Genomic DNA, 16,912 nt, shown 5'->3' on the forward strand with positions numbered 1-16,912 from the left:
AATCCTGGAGCATGACGCACTTCTCGAATGCTATTTGCAGAGGACAGGCTTTCGGAATGACCTCAGAGATTGGTACAATACATACAACAACACAAGTTTAGGGGCAGGGAAGTATAATAGGTACATTCATAAATCAATCATGCGAATGAATGCAAAGAATACGCAACACTTTTAGTGTATTTGATGTAGTCTAATAACCCATCGACGCTGCATTACGGTATATCTTCAATATCTTTGCTTTTACGTCAGCTTCGAAGCAGCTAGTGACAATGCTACCGATCTTTCGCTGTTATTTCTTTGAGTTGCTGCGATTGCGTAACGCTATAGCCTATACAACGTAAAAACCAGCGAGTGAAAAACAAAAGAGACGGTAGGTGGCTTCTGTATAATGTCGGTCTGTCCAGCCGGGTGAAAGGAAGGTGTTGATGGAAGAGCCCATCCAGCAACCTTTTTCCTCACCGTGGGTATCTGTCTGACTTCCCTGAACTCCATCCTTTCTTCGCTGCTGTCGCGTTCGCTGCTACTGCTGCCGCCGTCGCCGTGTATCTATCTACTGCTGTGCTCTCCTTGTTTCGCCTAGCCAGGAATGGAGAGGGACACAGCAGTTAGATTTGAATCCTCTTTCTAAAATAGGCCGGTTCCCCGCCACAGTGTTTGCCGTTGTTCCTTACAGACCAAACGGAGCAGATGACGCTGCACGGAGGCCTTGGTGTGGCAGCTGAAGGAGAGTTAGAGATCGGGGGCAAGGAGCAAGGGTCGAAGAAGGAGAAAACAACTAGGGCTGACTCTAGGCCCGTCCGTTCGTCCGTCTCCGTGTAAGCGTGTATGCATTCGGCAATATCTTATAAGAGGGCAGAGCAAGACAGGTACGTAGGTGAACTAAGCTAAGGTGCCGGCCGGACCGATCAACGACGTTGTTAGGACAACCAAGTGACCAGAAACGGTAACAGACAGAAAAAAAGAGGAGTATAGATCTAACTTTTGTTGGTTCTACGAATGGCGCGCTAAGGACAACGGACCAAAAGAACGGAGGGCAGATAATGAATTAACATCTTACTTCGAATTTGAACGGTTGTGATACAAGAAAGGATCGGAGCCGCAGAACGGAGCAACGCAGATGGATGGATTCAGAAGCAGGCCGAAAACAGATGTTCGAGCCATATACCAGAGCAAAATAGCAAAAGACAAAAAATGTCGCCTATGCCATACACCCACATAGCATTGTTAGGTGGTTGCCATCCTCCACCTTTCCTGCTATCGGGACGTTTCCGAGCTAGAACCAAATTACAACCCATAGCTAGGCCCTTAGAAAAACATTTAAGGAAGGCCCGAACCTAACTGCTGGCTTTGGACAACGAACATGTACCCGTTTGCAAGTCTTATCACGTCTGCATTAATTGACTTCCTGCGGTATCCGATGTTATTCAAGGAGGAAGATCTACATTAAGCATTAGATCGTTGACAAAAATGCCGTTTTTAATAATCTTAAAATGTTAGTGCAGAAATTAAAGGCGGATTTAATAGAACTTTATAAAGAGGAGTATCTAATCTCGATTGGGTCGCTCAGATTGATCCAAATAGCTAACCTTTTATTATTTTAGGCTTGTTTTTAAGTGGTGCCAATTTGGGCCTATTAACCCAAAAATACATCCAAAAGACTGTTTCTTTTATACGCAGCTCATCAACCGCGATTTTGTCTCAACTATTCCAAGACATCCTGTATGTGTAAATATCCGTCTATCACTGCTGCTGATTCTCGTCTCCTCTCTGTTTTCCAACGACACAGTCCACAGTAATGGATAGAAAACTAAGCAGCAGCGAATACAACAGGTCACCGCCCGATGATTGCTAGTACTTATATCCAATTGCAGTTTAATCGAATGCGTAGCTACGAATTCGGCCTAGTTACGAAACCTGGTTAGTAATCTCTACCTAGGAAGAGGACAGGCGGTGGAAGATATGACTATCAAAGATGACATTCCCATAGGCCTATGGCCTAGCCAACAGTGAAGACTATTAGCTATCAATAGCAATTACGTCATACCGTTATAGCAGCATAGTTCTATATATATAAACGAATTATCCCCCTCCGAATATCTTTTTGGGTCAAGGTAACGTTCATGCTAAATAGAGGCACTTATGTTTATGTTTCTGTAAACCGATTTTTTCTCCGCAATTCTCAAAACAAATATAATAATATCATTATTTTTTTTGTTAAATATTCATAAATGAAACCGTGTACTTACTTTGCTCCTGTACCGTTCCCGCAGAGGGGGAAGTCTCCATTGGAATCTTTGAACCAATGCGCTGTGGTAAAAGATAAATTTTTTAAATATCTTTCAACAAAATGTAGAGTATACGAGAGGTAAACGTGACGTTTTGAATACTGTTAACGTTGATTGATCTTAGTGGACTAAAATTGAACATAAGGGCTAAGTAGGTAATTTAAACGTGAGTTTAAGCCGACTAAAAGATCCCGACTGTGTTTGCTTATATCAAATATTGGGTTTCGCCAGTATAGCCCTCATGACAGTTTATTTGTCTGTAAGTATCGAAGTTGGCACGTAATGATAGATGTGCCTTGAGTCATGCTTAAGCTGTGGGCAAATTTCGAAATTTTACTTTATCATTACAGTGGGTCTCTGATCTAGTCCAAGATTACATCTATGCAAAGACGTGTCGGATTGCGGCGAGCATCTGTTACTTCCGTACGATTCTGTAAAAATCCGCTGATGTGTTTCCTCTACTCAGATACATGTGAGGCAGATTCGGATACTTACTTTCATTGTGAACAAAATCGTACCACTCTGGTGGAGATAGCCCAGCTGGGGGCTGTTGCACACATTTTTGGGTCAACACCCCCATATAGATTTGTAGTCCCATGAGGGCAAATACCGACAATGAAAACATAGTCAAAATTATTACATCCCGTAGATTCTTCACAGACTCGATAACAGCGCCTACAATGGTCTTGAGACCTGCGAGAAACGAAAACAGCAAAAAAAAATAAGCATCGTCTGTCAAACATTTATTCATCTGTACTGATTTTTTTCTTCTTCTTCTTTTTTTCCCTACTGCTTTCACCTTTCGTTTGCTCATAACACGATAATTATTGTTACTTTTGAAAAAAAAACTTCAAAAAAAATAGAATGAATCATCATGAATTGAGTTTAAGCAGTTAAATTGTATGTACGTAAATTAATTAAACCAGGCATAATCTGCCGTACAAACTAGAACAAAACATTTGCCCTTTCTGACGATGATTATAATTGTTGTATAACGAAATAGAGCAGAGATTCGCGAAACCTCGCTGCGAAAATCACCACACATTGCCTGTGCATAGGCTGCTGTTCTGTCTTTTTGGTGTTCCGTCTACTAGGGGCAAAATACTACGCAAAGTAAATCAGCGATCCTCCAGGCTCAGTGCTTGCTTTGCGTTGAAAATAAATAGAGAAAGTTAACATGATCTGAAGTCCCTGTGATAGCTTATTTGTTTGCCTATGGTTATTACGAACACATTGTGGTCTGCGCTCGAATCCGTACATGGATAGATAGACAGACTTCGTTTCGTGCTTGGAGGCAGCCGTCTGATGGAAAGCCTTACCGAACATAAAATTCAAAACATAGAGGTTGGTCAGTCACTACATATGCACGCCTCTGTATTATAATGAAGGTCGCCTAGTTACTGCATTTCAATTAGTTGACTGTTATAGCTAACGCAGACAAAAGCGAAAGAGAGAGAGGGAGCGAGTGAGGGAGGGAGAAACGGAAGGGGATCGGTGGAAAGAGTGAAAGAGAAACATTATTCTTACATAGTTCCCTATCCCTCGCGCTCCTCTCCCCTTACCTCTCGTGCTCCCTCGCGCTCCTTCTCCGTGTACTAATATTATACGCGCCATTTGAATTTTCACTTTAATTCAGTTTCGTCGTACAGAGGCAGGGCAGATAAATCTTCTAGATAACATAGAATCATAGTTGTTAACAGGCTCGAAATAAGGGGTTGAAAGTAAACAGGAAGCTTCCTTTGCTGATTGCACTAAAGTGATCTTGTCTACTGTTAATTTTAATAAATCTAAAATTTATAATATGCAAGCAAATCTACCCCCTTCTGCCTGTATTATCGCTCCGAAGTAAAGAAGAAAAGCACTTAAATTCACACAATTCCCAAATTTATAATCGTGTTAAAAATCCATCTATAGGCACCCTCAGTCAATAGACAGATATACAGATCTACTTACCAGGTACGATAGCGACGGTCTTTAAAGCTCGAAGCACACGGAATGTTCTCAGGGCACTAAGGTTACCCAAATTGACAAACATTGTCACATAGCTGAAATGTTCAATCACAAAAAATACAGAAACATGTCTCTCTCTCTCTCTCTCTCTCTCTCTATATATATATATATATATATATATATATATATATATATATATATATATATAAATATATATGAAAGGTTTGCTAGCCACTAGCCAAGAATGATTAACGTGAGCTTTCCGAACCGTATCCCGCCAATTTGTTTCCCTTTTTTTTCTTATTAGTATTATTATGCAGCCTCTGGTTTCCGACACTTGACGAGCTTGGAGCTAACACCTGCAGACGAGCTAACTTCCTTCTTGCGTAACGGCATCGGAACACGCCACGAGCGCGAAAATCCTTTTTCAAAGTGCTCGCGGCTTTCGTCTTACATCATCTACCGAGACTCGTGTACGGGCCAGAAAAATCGCCTGTTACGTATCAGGCTATCATACTTTACCGTTTGAATATGTATAAAAAGTATTACTCAAGTACTGTTTCGTTCTGTCGGAATTCTGCCGCTACGCGTCCGCAGCTAAGTACATCCGTTCCGATGAGGGATGTTTTTGAAATATAGCAGACGACTGTGCTGACTATTGTTATCCTATAATTTCTTCTGTCTCAAAATGTTTCTTTCGAATAATCTCGCCGTAGACTAATTGCAAATCTGTATTGGCGTACAGTTTACGCAGCGAGAATCTGTTTTTCTATTCTGTTGGTGGCGAAACAAGGCGACCACATCCGATACAATGCTATCATTATTCAGCTCCGACACTATTGCCTCTTTAAGTGTTGTTTATTTTTAATATATTTTTATATTTAACGAGTTTATTAGTATGGGCCTCTGGGTTTTAAATAGAATGTGGACAAAATTGTGCGCAAGATTACCGTATCGGTAGTCGCTTTTTCACGCTAGGAAATATGTAAGTGCATGAGGTTTACATATGGCATTGTTTTTTAACCAATAAATAAATATCAGCTGAATCTTACGTGCATATTATAACACCTGTATATTTTCATATTGATGCCTGCTTCGGAGAAGTTTGCCCACTGATTGAAGCAGGTTAGCTAGACGTATAAACATTTAGCCCAATAAAGATGTATCGCATCTTTGACATGTTGGATCGATTATTTTAGAGGCAAATATATCTATTTTCGATTGATTTACTATGAATAATGCCTTTCGTTACACAGTTATATAGCAAACGCTAGCAGCGAGATTTGATCTAGCGGAATCAAATCGATGAGTGATACTTTCCTAATAATAAAAACAGCTTCTATTAATATCTACTGATCGAGCTTTACATAGATACTTACGCTAACGTTATTACAATGAAATCTAGCCAATTCCATGGATCCCTAAGATATGTAAACCGTTCCAAAATGAAACCACGGGCGAGGATTTTGATGAACGATTCGAATGTGTAAATCGTCGTGAATATTGTTCTGAAAGTGTTACGCGTCAAAACAAAGAGAGGAGAAAAAAAAACAAGAAAGATACAACTTTATCACTTTTGCCTCGTCTCAGAACAAGGCAAACCGAATCAGCTATTTTCTACGGTACGAAAAAAAAAACAGTCTGACCACAAACTTTCTTCCGCCTACACTACCCCGTCTTTTCGTTACAACTAAACAAAAGGTTGGAGCCATGCATCATGCGTTCGCTCGATTCTACATTTCATACGAGCACGAGTCACTTCTGTTGCGTTGTCAAGGGCACGATATGTATATCTGTATAGGTGTGAAGCAGATGGCGAGTCGTTGTGTGTAGTAGCTGGCGGAATACGTGTATTTCCATACATTGAGTTCAAAAGACTGTCATGACTCGCGTATTTCTTTCCCGATGAAGTTCGTTGCCGCAGGGACTCGTTTGTGAATTCATAGATCCGTATACCGGCCCCGTTCCAGATTCGAATAGCTTTCACCGAGCCATCCTTAGCACACACGGTTTGCAAGCCTCTGCATGGCCTGATAGAGACCCGTCGTTGGACAGCTGCAGTCGGCAGCTATCGGTTCCGTTTTCTTACTCGATACTACGAGTTAGCAGCGCGCGTGTCAGTCTGTCATAGCTTGATTGACCGATCACCCGGCCGTGGATGCTTCTGCTACAATAACCATTCTCGACGCTAGCGCCATCGCTTTAACATGCTTAGCCTTCGTTTTCTCTTGCATCTGTCCACCGATTCAGTTGTGATCGAAGCCTCGTATTATTGTTGCACCAGGACGATCGTATCGTCTTCTTCGCTAGGCGGCGGACAGAGTACTGCCGTCATGTCAATTTTGTGGACACAACGACAATGCGGTAGCAGTATCAGTTCGTTCGCTCACCTGGTCACCCCTCTCCCTTGGTTCGTCTGCCGCCGTTCGTTGGTCCTTTTGGCTGGCTGCTAAACTTGCGATCGCGACTTCTGGCTGTGCCCTGCGGAGCAGTTCAGATACGCTACCAGCTAGTGCTGGCAGACTGAAGGCCTTGTCGGGTGGCTGAGTAGTTGCTTCTGCTTGCAGTGATAGGAAGTCAGCGGCCCCGAGGCAGGCAATTATGTATAGGGTTGCTATGGGTTCACACCTTTCGTATATTACATGGACCCTGTAAGTGTGATGGGGATACAGCCAAATGAAGAGACAACAGAAGACGGCTGACCTTGACCAGGTCGTTTCTTTGCTGCCGCTGGTGTCGCTGAGATAACACCCCCAAATGGCAGAATCAGCCATAACGAGCGGGAAGTCACAATGAAGAATCTAGTACAGACTCTGACAGCCAGTTGGTCGGTGAGTCGGTAGCTATGTGACACTGAACCAGGACAGGAGCTGCTGAATACGAGGAGGAAGAAAATAGAAGAGGAGGAGGAAGAGTTGGAGGTTATGTAGAAAGAGCAGGTGTCAGTGCATGGCGGACGGGGGTGGGAGGTGATACTAGCAGGGAAGGATGGCCAAGCGAGATGGCCTGAATGGGGTGATGGAAAAACCCCGTGGTTCGTTTAAGCGCTCCAGCTCTGCTTTGCAATAGTGACGGAAACAGGGCCGGTAAACAGAGGCTGGCACGAGCCTTACCACTTACTTACGTGATCCATTTTGGCTATGGAGAACCTCGGTATAGGACCATCACCGACAACGGCAGCGCAGATTCTTGGGAATGGACTAGTTAGCTATTGCGCACTACCCGTAATTAATCGGAGGTGAACAGAAGGAAGGGACAAGAAAAGAAAAGCCTGAGATGGGGTACGGAACAGAAAGCGCTAGCTGTTTTTATCTCTAGAGTAAGGGAAACAGGACCCGCTTAGGGCGCAGTGGTGAGGAGACCGCACTGCTGCGGAAATAGAAGCGGTAAAGTGTTCTTGGTGCCGGTGGCGGCCGGCAGTCATACCGCAAGAAAAAAAATCGGAACGGGAGATGAAAGTTGTAGCGAACGTATCGATATGGGTCGATCGACCGGTCGGCAGGCAGGCGGGTATGTCACCATTGAAGCAGAAACAATCTCTGGTGGACCACAACTAAGCCAAGACTTTCTGGGGGCGCTGCTGCAACTGCCATTTGGTCCTTTGGTTTTCACGAATACTAGTGGGCCACTGCGAATAGAGGAAAAGTGGCCCTGGCTCCAGTACTAATAGCAGCAGGCTATAGAATCCAACTCGCCTTAGCTGTCGATTGGTCGGTCGCTTTTATCCACTCGTTTGTGCTACAATGGACACTAAGGCCAGGAAAAAGCGAATGAGATAGAAAAGGGAGAAGAGGAGGATGAAAAGTCAACGCAACAAAAGTGGACGGAAAGACGAGCGAGAAACGGTTACGGGGATATGTTAAGGAAGCGTAGCATAAAAGATAAAGAGAGCCGCGAGACGCAACTAACCCAGTGCGCTTAGTTTAACTAACGAAGACTAGTTTGGCTCACATAAGACGTTTCGTTCAGCATAACATCTACCCTTTTGCTCATACATGACACAAATAATTGTAATATATATATATATATATATGTATATGATTGTTGTACTTACTCGGTCTGTTCGATTTTGTCGTTCGCCGGCATGGTCATGAGTACACAGTTGACCAAAATGGCGACAATGATGAAAAAGCTAAACAATGGGTGCACCAGGATGCAGATGGCCAGACGACGAATTGGGTTGAACGGGCTCAATATCCAGAGGGCATTAGTCGAGCTGAAGCGAAAGATGTCTTTGCCCTTGCTGATCACCATGAACGTCCTCTTGTTCTCGTAGTACTTATCTATTTCCTCTACAGGTGTGGCGATCAGCTCAGGAGGGAAGTCATTAACGATCTGCTTGGGCAAGGGACCGCCGGCCTCCAAACCCGGATCAGGATCTGGGGCTTCTTTGTGATGGTAGAATTGCGGTTCAGGCTCGATTCCCTCCTCGCGCATCTTCTCCAGCTGCGCCTTCTTGGCCGCCTCCTCGGCCAGGCGCGCGAGCTGGGTCGCGAGGCTCTCCCTCGTAAACGGCCGAAATATCGATTGCGGTTCATCGCCCAACATGTGCTCGATGTCGTGGTCGTGGAAATCATCGTCGTCATGGTCTGCGTGGACGCCATCTTCTGCGATGGGCAGTGCAAGGGCGTGCGGCGTGGCGCTGCTGGTACTGAAAGCAGGCTGTTCCGTGTTAGCTGACAAAGCAGTCTCGGCGGGCGCCGGTGGCATTTCAAAGGGATATCAAGGCCCGCTAGCTTCGCTGGCTAGGGCCGAGCCAGCTTTCGCACTGGCCTCGGCCTGCACTCGCTTCAGCTGCGGCTCCCTCAGCTCCTTCAGCTCCAACTCCTGTGGCTGCTGACGCAATTGACACTGGGCTTGTTGCGCTTGTTTTTGGTGTTTCGTCGATTGCTGCTTCCGTTGCTGCCCACCCAGCCGCGCCACTAGCCCAGACCACTACTATCCTGGGCCTACAGCGCGTGGTTTGACAGCCTTCGACGAACACCACAGCGGCGGTCACGTGGTCACGGTTTCTTTGTGTTGTCTTTGTCGTTTTTGTTGTTGTTGTTGTTGTTCGGATCGTCTTTTGTTGTTGGTGTCTTTTTGAGTTGTTGTTGTTGGCTTCTTCTTCACCTCGAGCTCGAACGCGAGCTCGGACCGGAGCTGCACCTACACCTGCTCTCCCGGCTCCGCGGCGACGCTCCACCGCAGCCGGCGAACGAGCTGCTCTGGGTCGCCGGGTGGGGGTATGCGGCAATTTCTCCGTGGCGTTTTCGGGCGGGAAGACCCCTCACCGCCTAAAGGACCACCCCGCCAATAGCTGTATTTACAGCTGAGGTCGATTGCCGGCTACCGGCAATGATAATGGTGACAACACAATTAACTGGGGCAGCGGCTGCGATAACTGACGACAAAAAACGGATGGGCCGTTATCGCTGATGGAGTCGTAGCTGCCGCTGGTTCTTTGTCTTCGTAGTTGTTGTTATTTTTGTTGCTGTTGTTGTTACTGTTGTCTTCGGCCCTGTATCTTTGCTGCCGTTTGTCGAACTAGATCGGGGCGGAATCTGCTCAAATCGGATCGAGCCTAATCGATGTTTTTCGTGTGTTTCTTCTTCCTGCCGTAGCTATTGTGTCGGTAGGGCCAGCCTATGCCGACCACATACGCCGATCGTCGTCTCGTTGAAATATTAATATAGTTGTTACTTGGTGCTGAAGATCGTTAGCTTTTAGGTAGTTCGGCTAGGGTATTTTTATTCGTTTCGTTCGACCTTACTGTCTCGTTTTGAATTTCTGTTATGTTCTTTCTTCACTTATTTTTCCCCCTGTTTTTCTTCCGCCTTTCGCTCACATCATATATGCCATCTGCATTGTATTGTTGTTTTAGCTATTTTTATTATTAGTTATGGTAATTATTAGTCATCTGTCATTTATTATTGGTAGATCCTAGTGCGTGTGCGCGCGCAATGTTCTTGTTTCTTTACTTGACTTATTATAATTACTACATTACTGTAATTTTTCGTTCGTGTTTGTCGTCTGAGTTACTTTTGCCTTTTTATCGTCTCTATCGTTTTCCTTTTGCTTATCTCTATTCCTTTTTGATTCCACCTACTGCTCCTTTGGGTTTGTATCGTCTGAGCTTTTGGTTGTTGCTGCCGCTATTGTTGTTGTTGCTACTGTTATCGTTGTATTTTAACTTGGATAACTTGGTTAATAGCGTCGTTGTTGTCAGTGCGCCTGGCTTTGCCTTGGTGGAAGACGGGGAGCCCGCGGTCGGTCACCGCTGTTTTTGACTGTCCTCGACCGGAACCGCCGACGGGCCGCAACTTGCCAACACCAGCTGCACTCCCGGGCTACTTTCCGGCTCGATGTCACGTTCGCGTTGTTTTTTATTGTTTTGTGCGCCTCCGAGGGTGACAAACCGGCGACACGGACGGCGGCAGCAATACAACTCAACTCCAACGACCTGAAACAATAGTGATGACAATAGTCAGCGATGCATAGGCACACAAAAGAAACAAATGCGACATTTGACAAGCATGCTCTACCTAAAGTTCATGCCAAAGAAGACCGTCGGTAAATAATCGTCGTCATATGAACACGACATAGTACAGTCATGTATAGACTACTTGTCGGCATCACTATAACCTTTTTTTCTTCCACACCCCGACCGCTCCTCGGTTTACCTCTGTTTTCATTAGAATTGATTATAGTTTTTCGTCCTTTTCTCTTCTACACTGCGTAGCTTGTCCAGTTATGCTTATAACAAAACAGACCCATTCCGAACTCCGCTATCCTGCTACAAGGCCTGTCGGTTAAGCGCTGCTGCTGCTGAGGCACCTGTGTGCGAGGTAGAATGAAGAAAGGAGGTCTTCATCCTGCTACTGTTCCACTTCGTCCTACTCTCGCAGTAGGACCGCATGCAGCAATTTACCTCCGCCTTTTGCTCTCCTTGCTCTACGCTTCGGGGCAGTATCCAATTTATCGACGAACAGAAACGGCACTAACAGCCATCAGCGAAAGCGAACCGTCTAGAAGAGGGAAAGAACAGCTTCCTACTGCTAAAATTCTTGTTTCTACGATTATTATCGGAAGTCGAATGTTCATCTAACGTCTAGACGTAGCCACAGGCAATTGTTTACCCAGGGAAAGTGTTGTAGATTGCCGACAGGTGTTGCGGTATCACCACCCCAATGCGCTTGTCTACAACCGGTTTTGTTACGATGCGCGGTAAACACCAACTGGCGTGTAAATAAATGTCTAGTAATCCGTTTGTAAATTGGATAACTAGAATCATTTGGTAAAGACGCTCTGTATATGACATGCATGCGAAGATCACCAAGAAGATCTTATAGGTACTTATTGTCTGCGCCTAATGGCAACCAGTAGAACTCTAAATACCACTTCGTTTACCACCAAATGCTAAATCGCAGCAGGGGACCATTTAGGTGATGAAGGTAATCACCATGATTTTCACACTTTGAGATAATATTCGGCCTATGCGATATAAGTACGCCTGCAGATGCTTTACATTATTAAAAGGAAATTACCACTACAGTAAACAGCTATTTTTGCAATTCTACTTATATTATTTAGTGGCAGAGTTAGAAAATCCAAAACAGCCAGTGGAAGCCAAGATTACTATTACCGCAAGCATCAGATTGACTCTATAACTGATCATTAGCTGCCCTGCCAGAAAATATCGTCGTTACGTCGGACTTGTAAGCGCAAGGGGGGACCTTAATAGAGCAACCTGAAGGGACACAATAAAAGAAGAGAGTTTGACTATATATTCATAGCTTTTCTGTTCATATTTTCACTAAAAAAACAAGGTGTGTCTGCGCGCCCGAGGGTCGAACGTAGACCACCCCCTGTTCCCTCTGGTTAGTAGGCAAACACACTATCGTAGTGTATCTATCGTGAAAATTGGCGTGAGTAACAATCTACATGAAATGATTGATTAATTCGTTTGTTTTTATTTCATTCCAACGTCTTCGCTTTAATCGATCCTACCACCGAGTTTGCACCAGTTATCTCTGTCATTTCTCAGTCCTCGCTCATCTGCATATATAGGTTGCTTTCGTATACTCCTGAAAAATCCCATGAATTTCTAGGCGTGGTAGTCACACGTGGCGAGTTACGTAAGGAAGAAATACAAACGATCTTTGTTGTTCATTTGTAACGTTCGCCTCGAATATGCATGACGAGGCGTACAAAAGAACGTTGGGTTCCAGATTTTGACCCACCGCCGTCGAATGAATTGCATCGATCAGCTGCTATCGGAGTATAAGAGCGAAGGTGATTCGATGAAAGACGGACCCGCGACTAACTCCTCTATGTTTCGAATTTTATGTCCGATATCGCTATTAGGCATAATTCCATCTGACGACTAGCTTTCAGTATGAAACGCTTGAAATTCACTTACCATCATCCTATTTCCTGTTTCCTGATACAATGGAATGCAGATCAATTTCTGCACACGATTGACCTTACATTTTTCATGCTCTCATTTATATTTGAAGAAAAGTCCGGTTGTGCACTGGGAAGCTTCGTCTTCGGCAAGTATAGGCGTAGCCCATAAATGTGAAAGAAGCACTAACGATAAGACGCGAAGGCCTAGCCAAATTCGCTTTGATTCGGCCTAGATTGCCTTGACATGAACCGATCATGGTAGGCCCCTAGGGTCACCTCGAAGCGTCACGTCGTCGATACTTCCGTCCTCGACGGAATCACCCAAGTGGCGAACATAAAAAGAGAACGCAGGAGGCAAAGCTACATTGAGAAGGTTGAAAGTGGTAAAAAGGAATGGCGTAAGTAAGAGTGACAGAACGAGCGAAAAGGGCGAGCAGAAAGATGAACCGCTGGCATTAAGCGTGAAGGGGAATATGGCAGTGTTACTGCCAATGACATATATTATTATACCTGCCATCACGGAAGTTCGCAGGAGATAAGTCGAGCAAGTGAGGCCCCCCCGAATCAAGCTGTCAACGACCGTCTACCCTATAGTACAGCTACCCCGCTCCACAGCCTGCCGCTTGAGATTTACGCAACTTGCGCTAGCTCTAGCCCTTTGGTGGTCCTTTAGCCTTTTTGTGGTGCTTTTTCTCTGTCTTTGTTACGTTTTTTTTTGTCAATCTTCCCTTGTTCCTTTCATTTTTTTGAGCGTTAGCTTATACACACAAAGCATCCTGGTATTTTAGCTTTATGGCGCACAACAGGAGTAGAAGGGCGTGATTTGGTATCCCAAGTCAAAGGCGATATCTTAACCAACGGGCATGGTCAGCTGAACAGCATGTTTCCTTAAAATGCAAAAATCCAGAAAACTATTATTGACTTCTTAATTCAAAATTAATTGTTACGAAGCTATGAAACGGCCAAGGAAAGAGTGTTCGACAAACATATGCCAGCTATGAAGCTACCGCGCACGCATAACCTCATGTCGAAAGTATCTTTCCCAGAAACCCAGCTAGTGCTTATGTTAACCCTCCTCGCAGACGTGAGTAAAAGGTACCAGCACTTGTCTATAAGGCTATAGGATGACCTTGGGAGCTAGACTACCTTGATAGCGGAACACATTAGAGGTCGCTTCCCTCCTCATTCCCGACGCTGCCGACTTTGCTTGCGCGTCCTTCTTGCCTGCTACTAGCCATCTCCATTGCTTCTACCTTTTGCCGTGGCCGTTCACCTCTTGCCCCACCCGCCCCATACGCGTAGCACAAAGTATGGTGTGCCAACCTCTCTCTCCATTTGCAGACGACAAGCCGACGCAATCCCCTCCATTTCTCTGTTCCTCTGCTCGTCGTTTTGACACCCGCAAAAAACCTTTCGCAAAGTTGTTTCTATTTCCAGGGACTGCACTTACTGCCGTCTGTCATTTCCATTGCCTTTAGCCCTTCGCTCTCTGCTATATCATTACGATTTGTCCTGCCGCCACCGCTACCGTCACCATTCGCAGTATTTGGCCGGTCTGTCGTTCGCTAACCGCGTCGCGCGAATACGTCGAGCGAATCGTGGCAGCTCTCAACGTGGATCGCACAGCGGCAGAAATGGCTTTTTCTTTGCTCTGTCTTGTTCCCCTATTAAAGTTGTCTTGTAGTTCTGCCTGAACAAGACCCACAACTATTGCTACCACCACTATTAGTAAACGACAATTTACTGCTAAGGAACTATGCCCATCCAATCGTCTGTTTAAGCCCCTTTGGTCTCTTTTCAGGTAAAAAGGAGTCCACGTTTGATAGCGCTGCTGAAATGTCTTTTTCGATAGCTTCAGGCTTAGGCCTCGATCATCGACTCCGTGTCTCGACGATTCTTTCTCCCTGAGAACTCCCTAGACTGCTGCGATCAGGAACGAAACTATGGAATATTTAGTTTCGTTTCACAGCCATCAGAAATCAGATCGTTGCAGCTGAGAACGCCCGGACTGTTTCGTTCCCCTTAAATTTTGTTGGCCATCGTTCCTTCGACTGTTAATCCTCGATACGAAGCGAGAAAAGAAGGGACTTCAGGGCAGCGGCTATTTAGAAGTGCTGCACCCATCAATATAAGCTAATGCTGCTGTGCTGCCTAATATAAAACAGCGTTATTGGCTCGTCATCACTTCTGGCGCTACCCAACCGGTTCCACTGGGCTCGTTTTCATCCGGTAGTGACCTCACCAATTTGACCAACCAGTCTAACAGGCCCTGTTATGCACCTGTTCCACACACAACGGGTCGAGAGTGAAATCGGGAACGATCGCACGAAGCGAATGAGGTTGAGTGATCACGGGGCTACTGTCGGAAAAGGAAACAAACGCATCTGGCCCGTCCTGTCGCCTTCGTGTTCGTTGGCCGTCCTTTTCTCCTTTCCTTCTGCTTCGTTTCGGACCTTTTTCGGACTTCGTCATTTGCAGTTTTCGCCGTTTTTCGCCCCATCCTTTAATTTCCATCAGACGACTCCCATTGTTTTACCCTTCCATCTAAGCCAATGTGGGTTGCGGGATGACCTGATGATTTCCATGTAGCGGGAATTTCTACTTTAATAGATAGATGGGACGGCTTTCGCCTGAATCTCGCGATGGTGGAGTAACGAAAAGAATGTGGCAGAACAACGTCATAGGACGCGATGGGAGACAGAGAAAAGCTCACGAGGAGGATCGTGAAAGGAAGTGAGCCGAACAGTAATATGGGAGGTCATGTGTACTTGCGTGGAAGATCAGGCATTTTTCTTTACATTGAACAACCGGCCAGAAAAGATCATGAATCAAATCACTTGTTTCGATATCGCACAACCGGTCAGTACGATCAGCGGTCACGCCGACGCCGCCGCAGTCAGAGTACGACCATACAACGGTAGGACGGCTCACCGGAGTAGCACCACCGTGATTTGATCGTTCTGTTCCTGTGCGCCGAAGACCGGAAGGGCATTATTCTTATAATGTAAGCGTATACATTGCTGTTCGAAGGTGTACAGGAACGAAGACGCTTCGGCTGACGCCGGTGGCATGGCCACTCCTCTTCTTACTTCTACAGCCATTTTTAAAACAACGGCAGCAAAGAATAGGCGAAGCGGTCCTAAATAAGATCGAACGCCGAGGGTATCTGCACTATATTAGTAATTCGTTGGAAAGAACAGCTCTTTTTTCTTAGGTTTAATACAAACACTGGTCCGTACATCTCGTACGAGCATGAACGGCATTGTAGTACTTGTTTGTTATAGAGCAAGCTGTTTCATTTAACAGATGATGATTAATAAAATCCAACTAGTTTTCCATGCTTTTTGTTTCTATCATAGAACTTATCATGTGTTATATATACGAGCACATATAAAAAAATCACATTTTAACGTCATGTCATAATAGTGTACGCGGAGAACGTTAGGAGCCACGCACCGGTAAATCTATTGGGACTTCCCTCCTAAAACTCATTACCGAACGCATTTGTCACATTCGATAAGATCGAACAAATTATTATGGTAAACTCTGTTGCGGCTGTAGCTACTGGATCATTTCCTTGCCATAGGAATAGCATGTCAGTTAGAGGTGAAGTCACAACGCTTCGCTAATCATAGGGCAGACAGATAATGATCGCTCAACTAACAGTCTGCCATTTGGACTGACATGAGCCAATTCAAGCTAAGGTAATATGTATAGACGTGCCGATCAGCTGTAATGGCAGTTGTATCTCGTGCACGATAAAACGTATGTAATCATCTGTGTTATTGCCCATCTGTCACTTTCCGTTTTCTTCTTCGTTCATGATAACTCTCTGGCGTGTCTTTTTTATGGGTCCAAAAATCGCCCGGTTCAGCGAAATATTTTTGTAACAAACTGGGATACGATCGATGTGTTGGTTATTTATATCGGTGTGTCACACGAAAACCCCCTTTGTCGTCGTCACGGATGTTGTCATCGCCTGGATGATATCGTTAAAGCTCACTATTACCGCCATCGTAATCATTCTTATCACCACCATCTTCCTGGCTTAAGGGAAGGTGCTAAATTTAATATTAGCAGCAGTAGCAGAAACTAAAACAACACCTGCGCGAGGGGCCATAAAAAAACTCATTGCTTTTTCTACGTTTTAGCTTACGTGAGATTATACACCGATTGGACAATCTATATATATTCAGTCAGAGACAAACAATAGACTTGCAGTCGCAAGCTCGCGTAGTTACTCCTTCTGTCCCCAGTACGTCGAGACCTACACTAACTCATTGTCTCCG

General features: G+C 45.0%; 1 protein-coding gene and 1 long non-coding RNA gene across 9 annotated transcripts in view; one reads left to right on the plus strand and one right to left on the minus strand.

Annotated features, from left to right (window-relative positions):
• The window catches only part of LOC111250973 (uncharacterized), an 81,291-nt gene extending 65,330 nt beyond the window's left edge, over nt 1-15,961 (plus strand). For both annotated transcript variants that reach the window (XR_015329370.1, XR_015329371.1), the window contains one exon: nt 14,425-15,961. This is a non-coding gene — a long non-coding RNA (uncharacterized LOC111250973). The remainder of the gene's footprint in view (nt 1-14,424) is intronic.
• Nucleotides 1-16,912, minus strand: part of para (sodium voltage-gated channel paralytic) — an 83,802-nt gene that overhangs the window by 45,825 nt on the left and 21,065 nt on the right. For all 7 annotated transcript variants that reach the window (XM_086991572.1, XM_086991574.1, XM_086991573.1 and 4 more), the window contains exons 2-6: nt 8,290-10,677; nt 5,615-5,743; nt 4,239-4,330; nt 2,781-2,978; nt 2,247-2,307 (exon numbers count right to left, since the gene is read on the minus strand). In XM_086991572.1, coding sequence (XP_086847698.1) covers nt 2,247-2,307; nt 2,781-2,978; nt 4,239-4,330; nt 5,615-5,743; nt 8,290-8,945 — 1,136 coding nt within the window. In that variant the 5' untranslated portion in view covers nt 8,946-10,677. The remainder of the gene's footprint in view (nt 1-2,246; nt 2,308-2,780; nt 2,979-4,238; nt 4,331-5,614; nt 5,744-8,289; nt 10,678-16,912) is intronic.

This window comes from Varroa destructor, unplaced genomic scaffold, assembly GCF_002443255.2.
Source record: "Varroa destructor unplaced genomic scaffold, Vdes_3.0 BEIS01000005.1, whole genome shotgun sequence".
Taxonomy (NCBI): Eukaryota; Metazoa; Arthropoda; class Arachnida; order Mesostigmata; family Varroidae; genus Varroa; species Varroa destructor.